The sequence below is a fragment of the Pelmatolapia mariae genome, linkage group LG9 (genome assembly GCF_036321145.2).
Source record: "Pelmatolapia mariae isolate MD_Pm_ZW linkage group LG9, Pm_UMD_F_2, whole genome shotgun sequence".
NCBI lineage: Eukaryota > Metazoa > Chordata > Actinopteri > Cichliformes > Cichlidae > Pelmatolapia > Pelmatolapia mariae.
In genome coordinates this window covers 24110495-24125428 of record NC_086235.1, presented here as the reverse complement: position 1 = coordinate 24125428, position 14934 = coordinate 24110495, and the positions used below count along the sequence as shown (strand labels likewise).

General features: G+C 38.2%; 1 protein-coding gene across 3 annotated transcripts in view; it reads left to right on the top strand.

The window, feature by feature from the left end:
- The window catches only part of ctnnd2a (catenin (cadherin-associated protein), delta 2a), a 249594-nt gene that overhangs the window by 98145 nt on the left and 136515 nt on the right, over nt 1-14934 (top strand). For all 3 annotated transcript variants that reach the window (XM_063483875.1, XM_063483876.1, XM_063483874.1), the window contains exons 4-5: nt 13803-13837; nt 14605-14709. In XM_063483875.1, coding sequence (XP_063339945.1) covers nt 13803-13837; nt 14605-14709 — 140 coding nt within the window. The remainder of the gene's footprint in view (nt 1-13802; nt 13838-14604; nt 14710-14934) is intronic.

The window sequence follows — 14934 nt, the reverse complement described above, 5'->3', positions numbered from 1 at the left end:
TTGAAAATTAAAGAAAGATCAAATACACACAGGTGTCCAATTACACACTTTTAACCCTCATCCTTCTAACATATAACTTACCTGGACTGGGTTTCCTGGAGACCCCAAGAACAATTTACTGTAAGAAGCAATCATCCATATAAAACAGATGTGGAGGAGTACTGGCTCCAAATGACTCTGTCCAGACATGCTTCAGAGCAAGCTCATTTCTGCTGCCTGTATCCATTTTTTTGTTCACTACACAGAGCTCATGACCACAGGTGAGGGGAGGAACAGAGATCGACCTATAAATCAACAGCTTCGGGGTCAGCTCTCCCTTCACTGCAACAGACCAGTACTGTGTCCACATCACTGCAGGCACTATCAGCCTCAGTGTGTCCCAGTGTGTCTGTTAAGCTCCCGCTCCACTCTCCCCTCACTCATTAACAACACCTCGAGATACTTAAACTTGTTCACTTGGGGCAACAAGTCATCGCTGACTTAGAGTAGCCGAGCGACCATTTTTCAGATGAGAACCATGGCCACAGATTAGGAAACGTTACTTCTCATCCCAACCGCTACAGACTCACCTGCAAATCCCTCCCCAGTGCAAGCTGGAGCTCCTTGTTCAATTAAGCCAACAGAGCCACATCATCTGCAAAAAGCAGAAACAAGATCAGAGACCACTGAACCCTCCACACCTCGGCTAACCGTAGAAATTTATGGCAAAGGAAACTTGCTCGCTCAGTCGGACTTAGTCCTGGCAAATCAAGCTCTCATTATGATTGTACAGTGAAAAACAACTAAGCAAATCAGACACAACAGGCAGTTGCACTCAATTTGCCTCATGCTATGCTTAGGACATCCTTTCATGTGACAGAAGGAGCAAACAGTGGCTCCCTTCCTGTGTGTGATTCAGGAGCAAAGGTAACAGGCTCTTCCAGCTGAGTATTGGACAGTCACATCAACAGGTGGAGTTCCACAGGTGGAGCACTCTCATGATGTTCACTGCTACTCAGTGGGCCTTGTAATGTTGTAGTATCTGCTCTCTTTTTCATGTATGGCATGACCCAGGCACGCCCCAGTTCTCACACTTAGAACCAGCTGTGTCTCAAATATTCTAAAAGCTTTCAGTCAGTGTTCCCCATTCAGATGATGAAAACAGCGATGGCATTTGAGTCGTTCTCTCTCTCTCTTTTTTTAAAATGGTTAAGAGCATCCCTGTATCTCCTCTGGATACTGTCTGTTCCTATAATTTAGGATACATGACAAACATTAATTTATTCATTAAAATGGCCTATGGGGAATTGAGTGCTTTTGACTGGGATTTGCTAGAAGTGTGACATCATTAAGAATAAATTGATTGACAAAGTCATAAAATATTTGAATGATTGAAAACCATACTGCACACTGAGTCTGCACAGACCCCAGTCTACAGGTGTTTTAAATGATCAGAATAACTGCTAAGATCAAGCTCAGTGCTAAACAACAATGCAGCACTGCCTGTGCTGTAATAAGATTAGTGTGTGTTACAGTGCAAATAATTAGAGAAACAGGAAATTCAAGAGGAAGCTGTGAGCTTTTACGTTCAATACGCTGATCTACTATTTTTATATGTGGAAGTGGTGTTACTAAATAGCATCTTGGTTCACAATTATTTTAGTTCAGTCTAATTAAACATGTCGAATGTGCGTAATACCAAATGACTACATTGGTTTTTTTAATCTTTTTTTGTAATAACTACTGAACTTTAAGTGGTCTCCCTTGAATCATGAATATTGACAAGAAGATACTCGTGAGCCATTCTGCAATCATAGTTCCTGCATGGTGTAACGTTACGTGTGTGCGTGTGTGTGTGTGTGAATATGGAACCATAGAGTAGTGGTAATTGGTCTCGTGGGGCTCTCAAAGAGCCAGACAGTTTAAGGTGAATAACCTCTCTCCCTCACATGGTCACACACATTCTGCACATGCACACACACACACACACACACACACACACATCTGTCCCCACACCTCCACATACACCAACCTTAAACACCCTCCTACCCACACACTCTAATATATCCTTTGGGGGAGGTGAGTGATGTAGACCAGCAAGTGCTTCATCCCCCAAAGCTCTGAGATGTCCTATCCAGCCATGACATCACATTACTGCCCTTGAGTGTCTCTGTGTGTGCCTGTGTTAAATCAGTATGTGTGTAAAGGTTTCACAGTGCCTGATGGGCTGCAGGAGATGACAATTTATTTAGCAGACAAGATAGAGACAGTAGGGTGATTTCACTCATCGCCTAAAAGAAATATTGCTTGGTCTATCTGATGTCTGCATGCAGAAATGAATACACTTCCAGAACAGGCTGTGCCTTCTTCCATTCATCTGAAGGAACACATTTGTGTAGATTTGAATGGGAGAAATAAAGTGTGGAATGGCCAAGGCATGAAAGCTGTTTCATTGGAAAGCTGGAAAAAATGACAAAACTGATGTTTCATCACTCAGTGATAATGACATGTCAAACAGAAGTGGCAGATAAATGACACTTTTCACTCAACACAACCCTGTCCTTTAAGAACATGAAATGTTGGTCGTGGCACCAAAGAAAACCTGAAGGGAGGAATTCAGAAATCATTTTAGACAGCATATACCCAATTAAAAAAAAAAATCACAACTAATGTACTTAACTGTGCATCGACTTACATTAGTGCCAATGAACGTTTTACAAGTACAATCAATGCTCAGTAATGCCAGCTGGATCAGGTATGTTTCTGACTGTGAGCCAGCAACACACTGACAAATTGTGACTGCTGTTCTGGCCAATTTCCTCACTATTTACTTTGAAATCTTTATAATCCCTTTAAATTGCCTAATAATCATGTTTCATATTGGGGTTGGCATCACATAGAGGTTTAGCATTTGTTTTTCAGCATTTGAAAATGCATTTTGTGTAGAAAAATGCATCTGTTTTAAAAGCTCACTCAAACCTTGCTATAAAGTACTGCTGACTTGCTGCCTAGGAGCTGACTGTTTTCTGCCTTCAGTTTGTGGGTCAGACACCTTTGTCAGTTTGCTTAATTTGCTAGAATGTTTAGCACATTTTATTGAGATTATTCTCGTAGAAATGTGTATTGTTATGCTAATATTATAGCTACTTTGCCACATGTGATTATATTTTAATCAATGAAGCCACAATGGAGCTAACAGTGCATATCTTCCAATTAATATTCCTAATGGTTTAGTACAGTCACATTGTAACTGTTGCATACAGTTCATACTGTGAACTTCTCAGATAGAAAATTCAACCTCTGTTTAACAATGTAAAGTAGAGAACATCTACACCATAATGCAATTAAAATATATGAGAAAGAATCGGCTGGTTGTAGAGTATACAGTGTTGAGCAGTAATGTTTTCACTTGCCGCTCTAATAAATAACGTAAGATAAGATTAAGGTTTCTGAAAAAAAAAATTAGATTCTTGTTACTAATTCATGTAATGCTAAGTTACATAATTGTCTGATTGCTAGGTGTTTGTTGACCTGAGCTGATGTGGCAGCACAAAACCATTTGAGCCACCAGTGTGGTCAGGGAGGCTTCTACTGCCAGTGCATCACTTGTAGTAGACACACTGCAGCTAAATGCCAACAATTGGATTTCTGGACAGGTCACCCTGTTGTTAAGAGGCATTAAGTGGAGGAGATCTCAAGAAGCTTGTCACTGCTTGTATTCCATCAGGTTCAAGCATCTGTGGTGTTTGCAGTAACACAGTTTGAGTCATTGTTGCTAAGCTCCTGTAAAGTTAATTAGTACAACAGTTCTAATAAGAGCTGGCCAAGCAGGTTGTATGTCAGGTTTTCTGTAGGGGACGGCTAGAAGGAAAAATAATGTAGTAATATAAAATGTTAGCATAAGGGTGATGCTATTTGTGATAAGAGTGACTCCTTTTTTCACAGTAAACCTTCAGACAGTACAAAAAATACAACTTCAGTATATTCACAACATAACACAGAAAACATACTGTTGGTTTAAACTTGGATATTTTACTGTTTCATAAAAAATATTAGTTCATTTTGAATTTGATGGCAGCAGCATGTCTCAAAAAAGTTGGGATGGGGACACCAAAAGTTGGGAAAAGTAAGTGGTTGCTACTCATTAGGTTATTTGGCAACAGGTCAGTAATATGACGGTATAAAAAGAGAGAGGCAGAGTTTCTCAGACTACAAGTTCACCAGTTTGCAAAAAAAAAAAAAAGTATTTACAAATTGTGGAACGATTGTAGAATGATATCCCTCATACTCATTATATTTTGGGGCTGTACTAAGCAGTGTTGGGGATAACCAAAGTCTGTTTAGAAGTCTCACCACTTATAGATATTTTTGTAACACGTCTGCTTTTACAGTTACCTCTAAGAATTGCATATACAGAAAAAATATAATTCAAAATTATGGTATTATTAAGCTGAAAGGGCGATCGTGGCTCAAGAGTTGGCAGTTCCTCTTGTAATCGGAAGGTTGCCGGTTCGAGCCCCGGCTCCGACAGTCTCGGTCGTTGTGTCCTTGGGCAAGACACTTCACCCGTTGCCTACTGGTGGTGGTCAGAGGGCCCGGTGGTGCCAGTGTCCGGCAGCCTCGCCTCTGTCAGTGCGCCCCAGGGCAGCTGTGGCTACAATGTAGCTTGCTGTCACCAGTGTGTGAATGTGTGGTTAATGGGTGGATGACTGAATGTAGTGTAAAGCGCTTTGGGGTCCATAGGGACTAAGTAAAGCGCTATACAAATACAGGCCATTTACCATTTGAAAAAAATAGTACATCTGTACTAAAATAACATGTATGAGCACCAGCTGCTTAGCTATGCACATGCATGGGTGCAACAACATTTTTGGCTTGCATCCTTCCTGGGTTGACTACTGATTGATGACACAAGCATTTCATTTTTGCTGTCATGTTCTCTTGAGGTTTCTCAACTTCTAGTGTTATGTCTCTCTCTTAACTGATTTTTTTCCCCCCACATGTTTCGATTGGTTAGTGCATTCAGAAAATCACTAGTTTATCTCAGATATGGTCGATGTTTCTCCAGCTCATAAACTGTTGCTGTACTTTGTGCAGTTTATGTTTTATACTTGATTTTTAACTGTCTGCTGTACGCATGCATATGTATAGTTTTCTCTTATATGTCTCTTGGGGCTCCATATGGCCTACAGAGTAGACTGCAAACACGGCATAAAAAGTAGTTTGTGCAAATACCACAAACCTACTCCGAGATAAGGTATTTTCTTTTACTGAAATTTAGAAAGAAAGAAATTTTTAAAGAAAGTAAGTGTTCTTTAAAAAAAACATGCATCAGATCTTAATTTTTTTGACTGTGCTAACATGACATGCACTAATACCACAACTTTCTTTCTTTTTAAATTTACTGCCAACCAAAACTTGCTCCATATTGTCTGAAGTTGAGCTCTTAACCTCTTCTTCAATAACAAGTCATAACAGTCTTGCTGCAGTGAGCCTTGTTAGATGAATATAAATATTAGACAGCTCCTGTCTGTGTGGAGCGCAATAATACAGGGCACACCCAATGTCAGGCCACCCATCCCCGGTGAATTATGCATAGAGGTATTCTGTCATTATCTGTACCGGTGCAAAATGGTGATAGCCCACCTATCATAATAACTATAATAGCTTGGTGATTTAGACTCACACAGCAGATGTTCCTGAATTGAAATAGTATAACCAGCAGGTGTTGCTCATAGTGGAAAGTCACATTTTGTCTATGTTCAGATGCTTATGCACACACAAATGTGGCTATACATGCATACAGATGCTCAAATACACATGTGAGACACGTATATATTTGAGGTGGGTGTTATGAATTATGACTGCACAATGTGGAGGAATTGGCTTTTTTAAACACGATCACTGAACCTCAACAACACATAAGCGTGAAATACTGATGCAGTACACTGAGATACATAGACTTGCATGCTTGTAGGCTAGATATCTGCATGTGAATGTGTAGGACTGGAAAGTGGGTGAGTGGGAGAGGAGAAAGCTGCAGAGAGTTGAAAAACCTTTATTGGAGTTGTCAATTCCATCGTGCATTGTTTTCTTTGTTTTTTGGTAGGAATAGGGGTTTTGTTGCAGCTGTCAGTAGTCAGGCATTAAAAGTTATTTCAGAACACTTTGACTAGACAATTCTCTTCCAGCCCCTCTGTTGAACTGTCATTCAGCTGTCATAGCCACAAAAGTTTGTCTTCAGCTTTGTTGTGAGCACAATAGACTGCTTTCTGAATAGAGTATCAGAGAACTTTCACGTGTACTTTCATGCGCGCACAGAAACACGCATACAGTATAGATACCTGCATATAGTGAAAATAGACAAGCCATATATGAATCCATATAAACAAAAACCTATTCTGCTTTTCAGCTTGAGTGTTTTGACATGTTTTTGTATAAGAGTTTTGCATATGGTGCCGTTTTATGTTGATTTTATTTGCTGCACAATGTTATTTCACCCACTCCAGCACAAAGGCTTTTTCAAATATGTTCACCTTTCTGACACACACACACACACACACACACACACACACACACACACACACACACACACACACACCATCTCTCCAAACAGACTCCTCATCCCCACATCCAGTGCTGAGCATGAAAGCCCACTCGTCTGCCTTGACTGACAGATTACCCTTATGGTGTCACATAGACATGCTGATGATGATGTACAACAACGTTGTTATGACGACCACCTCTGGATAGCAATGATATCTATGTAAGAAATAGATCTAGAGACACAATAAAATGGTTTCCAAGCAAGTTCCACATTTAAAGAGAGCAGAATCAGCGATCCTGTGAAACTATCACACCATATGTAGGGTTCTGGTTTTGCACTAGCCAGTAAGTCAGGGATTAATCTTGAGATTTAACTCTAGATTTGAAGTTGTCCAAACTGTAAGCAGTGTGGTCTGTGGGTGGAAGCCTATGCATTCCCTACATGTAATCAAACTGCCCTGAGGTGTGACTGTTTGACACAGTTTTTTGTTGGTTGCTTGTGAACAGTTGGCTGAAACCTACGGGAAATATTTCACAAATAAGGGTTCTGCTAAGCAAGTGCAAATTAGATGAGAAGCTGATTTCAAAAAGTGCCTCTGAACTCTTTCAATTTCATGTGCATGAATAAACTGAAAGGACGTTTATACATTAATATTTAAAAGAGTAAAAGTTGACATTACCCCACATTTTAATAGTATGTATATAACTACTCAAATGCTATGCTAAAACAAAGAGCAGGAAGAAGTACTTAAAAGTGATACTAATGCTATTTTCAACATTAAAACATTGAAATCCAAACTTTTTTTCTTTGCTTCCATACCTAAACTGTTAGATCTGTTGTTGTCACTCAGCATGTAGAAAAGAGTCTCACAATAATTTTTATTGTGGGCTCCAGTAGATTTTCATTGTGTACAGGCTGCTGCTCTCAGGTTTATTATTTCTCTGTGGATTTACACAACTGAATTCAACAAAACGTAAGCAGATGTTTCATGAACTGTTTTGGCTGATTTCCATCCCCTACACTGACGGTAAGGTGTTTTCATACTAGACTGTATAAAGTTGGTATAAAGGTGGAATTCAGTGAATGAATCTGAGCATCATCAGCTTAAATTTAAATTAATCTCTGCTATACCTAATGTAACCTACCTCTGACCATAAACATCACAGCCTCCGTGCAACAGTCCAAGTATGGCCAGCTCACCACTTTATCATTCAGCATTCATGTCATTCAATATTTTCATTCAACCTTTGAATGTACCATACCTCAGTTTGTTTTGCAGGACAAATCAGACTACAAAAAAACATAACTTTGCATTATATGCAGAGCTGGTGTCTGATTTAAAAATAAGGGCATTGCATTTAAACTTTAAATTTCCAGTTTATGAAATGCCACTAAACTGTCTTTACCTTTAAATATAACGTTGCTTCTTTCTCGCCTTTCTCCCCTTCACCTCAAATTTTCTTTCCCTGGGAAATAAGGCAGTACTTTCAGCTAGCAGACACACTGGCAAACTGTGTGTTTGACAATATTTGTTGAGCTGTTAGAAATGTTGCATTTGAAATTACCTACCACTAAAACAACATTATTTCTTTCATGCTTGCTTCTCTTCTGCAGCATTAAGAAGAAGCTGAAGTACTGAAACCATAACTTATGGACATCTGCAACAAAAACGCAGTTTCAGATCGTTCCGGCCCACTTTATCTCCTGAATATAGTGTATAACTGATGCATAAATTATATATATTTACCCCTATCATCCCTTTGTATGTGATAAACCCAGGTGATGGGTAGACCAATAGGATTGCCGTATTTGTTTAGTAGTGTGTTATGTGCTATTGTTCCCTCCATTTAGGCTCAGATTGGTTTGATGTTTGAAGGCTAAAAAATTCCCTCAAATGTGTTAATCCTAAAGTAATGGGCCTGTTTTGAAAGTGTAAAGAGCACAAAGTGAAGACATTTGGGTTAAAAAGTAGGGAGTAAAAGTAAAACATCAAAATAATAAATACTCAAGTAGTACGGTGAAAAATATTTGTATTTTCTTTCTTCCCACCTCCTTCCTTTGTTAGCCATTGATTCTGCATAATTAGTGCTATAGTACAGTAGATATATACTATGTATAGTAAATGAAAGTTGATATAAAATGCATGTACAGTCTCTTGCACTGCCCACAGTGAATTGCAAACAGAAAAACCCATTAACCACTATATTTCTAGTTTGAATGTGTGGTTAATGAGAAGTGCAGTGTGCAGTGATTGTTTATAAGCATTAGTGTTACATTTCTTTCAGGCTTGATGTAGCAATCACTGATTTTCAACAAAAATCTCCGAAAATAAAAATGCTGAAAGTTGACAAATTATTTAAATGACATGCAGTTCCCAAATAGCCCCGCATCCAAACGATTAGAATGTCCTTGAGCTGTCTATCAAAATAAAAATTTTGCTCTCGTTGATTGAGCATGTGGAATTTAGAGTGCCTTTAACACATACATATATATATGTGCAAGATACCAGTAAACTGCATTAATAATTTTGTCCTGTAAATCAAAACGTTGTTGCCCAGTAATCAGCATCCATCTCGAAATCTCGAATAAAGGCAGATAGACATTCAAGCTTAGCTCATGTCAGTTTTTGTTTTTGTTCATATACATAACTGCTTATATACTGTACATGTTTTATGGGAAAATGCAATAACTGAACCTCATTTCAAGCTTGTTATCAGAATTTGAGCATAATGGGGAAAAAAAGGAAATTAACAAGACTTGGCTGTTTTCCATTGACCATCGTCTCCCTTGTTTTGCTTGAATGAGTCTGCATTCAGATTTATTTCAGCTCTGATAAACACCACTCAGTGAGAAACATTTAAAAAATATTCAAAAACAAAGTGATTAAAAATAAAAAAAACTAAATTTATGCACTGTTCTTCCTCAACTAACTTTGTGCATGATGATTCCCTTAGAGTTTCCAGCCATGCTATATCTGACCTTGACTCCTGACCTCATTGCATATCTTCATGGAGGTCAGGTCATAAAGACTCATTGTCATTCATCAGTCCGTTCTTCTCTGACTTCTTAATTATTCTCAGTCCTTGACAGTCTGTCCAACATTAAGGTATAGGATGTTCTTCTGATAATATTAGACGATCGCAGTGAAAACTCTCAAACTGAATCAGCTTTTTAAAATTTTATTATTTATGATAAAGTTTTAAAAGTAAAATTATTTTTCGGGCAACTGTGCATGCTGTTGTAGGCCAACAGCATGCACCACTTTGTACTAAAAAGACCACAATTTTTTTTTCACAAATCCTTGAAATGAAATAATTAGAAATAGCCATTAATTGGCCACCCTGGGTCCCTAAGAAAAGCAAAAAATAATGAGATATGGATTTATGCCTGTAAAAACAGTATTTTCCAAAAAGGCAGGATGTGTTTAGGCTTATATCCTGCTGTGGCACAAGAAAAGATCAGGTAGGACATTACAGTCCATTAGATGCTGCTCTGGCAGTAATGAAATAGCTTGTCAACCCTGCATTTATTCCATCATAACATGAAACTAATTATCAGCGACATTCACCATTTTTAGCTAAATACCAACTAAAGCTAGTTGGTATGAGTTTGACACCTTGTGTATGTATAGGTGTTGTTTTTATCAGTGTGTTGGTGTTTATGCATGTAAATGACTGTGTACGTGTATGTGTTAAAATTTGAAACGGGGGCATGCTTTAGCTGTAGATCGTTGCTACATGTGGGTTTTTTAATTGCTTAATAATGTATTGTGCAATTTATTTAGGTTTTTCAGGTAGAAAAAAAATCACACTGATCATGTAATTCTCAAAAACTCACAAAAACTGTATGTATCAAATATGACAAACTAGGCGTTAGGGGGTTAAATATGGGAAAGCAGAAACGCGTTTGCTGAGGATGCATACATACATCATCACTGACAGCCTTATCACGATGGACAAGTGTTCTTAAGTGCTACTATCTGTGAAGTGAGGCAGCTGGAAGATTTGTGAAGAAACTTGTGTGGCAGTGTAACTCTTTCAGAGGAATGCTGCTGTTCAGTAATGTAAGCCGTGGACTAATGACATCATCAGGGATGATGTTTGTGGGATTCCTGTCCCATAACACATTTACAACATGCATAGCGTGTTTTTGTTAGTGTAGATTTATACCTCACTTTTAACAAATCCTCCTCAGTCTTTCCAGAGGGCACTTGAAAGAACAATATTAAGTAGATTATACTCAGATTTTGAACTTTGATTTGCCAACAGAGATGCATTTCTGTCCCAGTACTGCTTCTATACCAAGTTTTTCATGTATTGTTTGAGTTCATTAGTTGTTTGACTTTCAATATTTCAGTTTCACACAGTAGTGTAGGGTGCATAGATGCATATATCTTGACACTAGGTGAAAACGGCACTTTTCAGCTACCGCACTTGTGACATGCATGCATGCTTTGGAGTTCACTGGGAAGGGCAGAGGATGCTGTGTGTTGATTTAAGCTGTGTGGCTGCTGAGAGTGGCGTAGTGAATCGCTGGGCGTTGTGTTGTGGCATTGCAAGCAAGAGGGTGCAATGTTGTGGAATAATGCTGTGCTTAATACAGCTCTCTCCCTAGTCTCTCTGAGTGTCGTATGCCTAGTTTTCTTTATCTCTCGCTTTCTTTCTCTGTAACCGACTCCACTGGAGAACTGAGTGTTGCTGTGGTTACTCTGTTATATGTTACTGATGCACATGAAAGCACAGCGCTCTAAGCACAATAGAACTCAATAGAATATATTAATAAGATTTACATTTTCTTTTAAAATGCAATCATTCTTAATATATCTTTAAATGCACGGCCGTTCATGTATAATTTGACTTTTATGATCTCTGCTTCTGACTCAGTTATTTAATCCTATGACCTGAAGTCTTTTTTTTTTCACCTTACTTAAATAACTCAAAGGAAATGTTAGCTGGAGAATTATTGAGCAGTAAGTTAAGTGAACTTCTGAATTTCATCACACATTTTTTTATTATTACAAGGGGAACATAAATATCAGTATGGCCACTGACCTTTTAGTGTGCACGCCCTTCTATGACCTACTTCTATTGAGCATGTTACTTTGATTGCAGCATTTTGTTTCCAAATATTACTGAAATAAAAGTAAACTTTATAGAGTCTAACTCAAAGATTTACACCAGAATTGAGAGGACAGTAGGTCATAATGTCTACTGAAGCATCCAGCCGTTGAGTCCAAGCCAAAACTGACCTTTTGAATGGTCGCCACGCTTGAGAATCGGCTGTCTTGCCAGCATCCCTTCCTGAGGTGCTGCTGGGGTAGCAGCTGGCCAGATTGTATTTAACAGTCCAGCTGGTTTCAAAAAGTAACAAAGTAGCACATGTTTATATTTCTCTTCTCCACGAACCTTTATTTAAGATCCCTACCTGTATGTTTGTATTAAAGATGGAGTTTCTGGTTGGCTGTTGAGTCTCAGGCCCCTCCAAATTCTCTGAAGTGTTCCAGTATTGCTCCATTATATTTGTGCATTGTATGTATTAGAGTACAGGGATATAGGCTGCTGTGCTTTAACCTCCTAGGACCTGGCGTCCACATATGTGGACATCACATTTTGGGTTATTTAGACCAAAATACTCAATTTTGCTCTACAAGGGCCTGATATCCACTTACGAGGACATTATACTGCTACTGTTCTATCAAAATTTAAAACTAATATCCTTATATGTGGCTCTTATTTTTCTTAAAAACAAAAATAAGGTAAAAAAAAAAAAATCTGGTAATTCTTTGTTTTTACATTCATCGGGCCCCAATGTGACCAAATATCAAAGAGAAATTAAAAATGCATGCCGTGGAAGAGTTCGGGTCTTAGGAGGTTAAATTGCTTCAACTACAGCATTACAATGAGCCTTTGCTATTTAGGAAAATACCAGTTTGTGGATAACCATTAAAATCTGCCACTTATCCATTCTTGTTCTTTTGTGCATACAAACTCATCACCATGGAATATGAAATAGTATAAATAGAAGACAGCAAGCCCAGAAAACCAGCCTAATCGTGTAGATGAAGTTAGATGGAAGCGTCTATAGCTATCAGCTAGTCTGTCTGATTCTGTATTGATCACAAAGAAGGTGGCTCAATACTCGTCTCTAAGTTTCTTTTTTGCTCTTCTGTTCTGTTTTTACCTCTGTTCAGCCTCCCATTAATCAGCCATCCATTGACATTCATCAGGAGTATAGAAAAAAGTCTTGCCTGTAGTTTGTACATGTGCAAATGTGTGTGTGTCGGTGTGTGTTTGTGTGCACATGAACTTTATTTTAGGTTTTTATCAATCAATTCACAACAACTGTCATCTCACAGCACTTCACATCGCAGTACCTTCCAATATAAATCCAACAATTTCCTTTGAGCAAGCAATAACAGTGAGTAGAGGCAGGGGGAGGTGGGCCTCTGCCTTCACAAGCAAACACAAAAACTAAAATTAAATATAGCAATAATTATTATTTCATTGTATGTCTACCTAAAACACCATCTGGAAATAAAGAGTGAACTAATCAATGCAGAACTCAAAGTGTGACTTAAGGATAAGTTTTAAAAAGTAGATTATTTCAGCAAAAGCTTCAGTACACATGAGATCAAACCATAACACACAAATAAATCCAACAAAAAATAGCAAACGCTAGGTTCCAGACAAACAAGGCTATGATGAAAAGTAAAAGAAGAAACAAAGACAATTTGATATCAACACACACGTTTTCTAGTTGTCTAGAGTTGTTTTTGTGTTCTCCTACCAAAATTTACCAAAAAAAAAGAAGAAGATGATGATTCGCTTCTCAGCCCATAAACTTTGTCCACCAAAACTTTTTCCCTTCTAATTTCCTCCCTCTCCCTCTATGTGTTGTATTTTTAATAGTTATTAAAATGTGAGCTTCTTCTCAAAAGGAACAGAAACAGAACTGACACTGGTATCATTTTGGCTTAACAGAGGTAAAACATAGAAACGTAGACTAAATACACTAAGAGGGTAGGACAATGGGACACATCTTTGATAAAGAGATTCTCTGTTCAGTGCAAATGAACGGTGAGTCTAAGGTTGAGCTAAAGTGACCTGTGGCGCTTCTCATCTCATGTTTTTTTTTCTTGTCATCACTCATCACAGTGATATGGAGGCTTTATTGAAAAAGTGCCATCAATTTAAGAATCTACTCTTAATGAAAACTTTACTTTTTTTTGCTATTGCCCTTTTTATTCCTCGTGGTAACCACATCCTTTCTCTTGCAGTTCTTCAGATGAGCAATTTCGCTGGAACTCTCAAGGTAATTCAACGTGAAGGTTTTTGCAGACAGGTTATTTTTTCCTTATTTCTTACTCAAATCTTCTCATTTTATGCTTCTTTTCTTAAATTTTGTCACCCTCATTTACTGTTGTAATCTCTTTTGATTATTTTAAATGTACAACATTTTGGTCAGCAGTTGTTGTTTTAAATGTGCTATATAATTAAATGTGACTTTGACTTTAACGTCTCAGACATGCATGAAACTTGTTGTTTGTTAGTTTTTAGAGGAATCATTTATGCCATAGTCAAAATCATTGACATGGGGTAGTTGTGATAGCTAAATAGATTATTGCAGGATCCCAAAGATCTGTGAAGTCACACCTGCAAACATGTATCACCTATTTAACCCACTGCTAGCCCGGGAGAACAGTGTTACCCCATATGTTTAAAAAACATAAATAAATAAAATCAAACATTTTCACTACACACAATAACATACATATTCCCAAATGCACTTACACATACTTACCAGTGCATCAAATTCACTTTTAGAACAGCAACTTCATTTCCAGCTAGGCAGCTCCCAGGGCAGACTTATCAGGGCCCTTTACCAGCATATAATCAAAATGTCCCACGGCTCATAACCAAGTCACAATGCGTAAGGCTTTACACACTGTGAGAGGAAAGGATTGGGGTTACTGCCCAGAAAGATCTCATCTCTCTGCCTCATACTCTCTTTCCCGTACCTCTCTCTTTCTCACAGTCTTTGCGCCTGTATGTGCCCCTCATCATTTTTCTCTCCCACAGCTGATGGACAGAAAGATATTGAGGATGAGTTGACAACAGGTCTGGAGTTGGTGGATTCCTGCATTCGCTCCCTGCAGGAATCAGGAATACTAGACAGTGGAGAACGTAAGTATACTTGCCACTATCATCGTGTGTGTATGTGTGCGTGTGTGTGAGGGGGAAATAGTTTCAAATATTTGGTGTCTGTTTAAATTATACTTATTTTAGTCCATTTTATGCTATAGTCAAGAGTCAAAATATAATTTCAGTCTAAGAGTATAAAAATGCATACAAAATATCATTTCAGGTTCAATTTTTCATATTACCCACATATTATACACATATTTATTT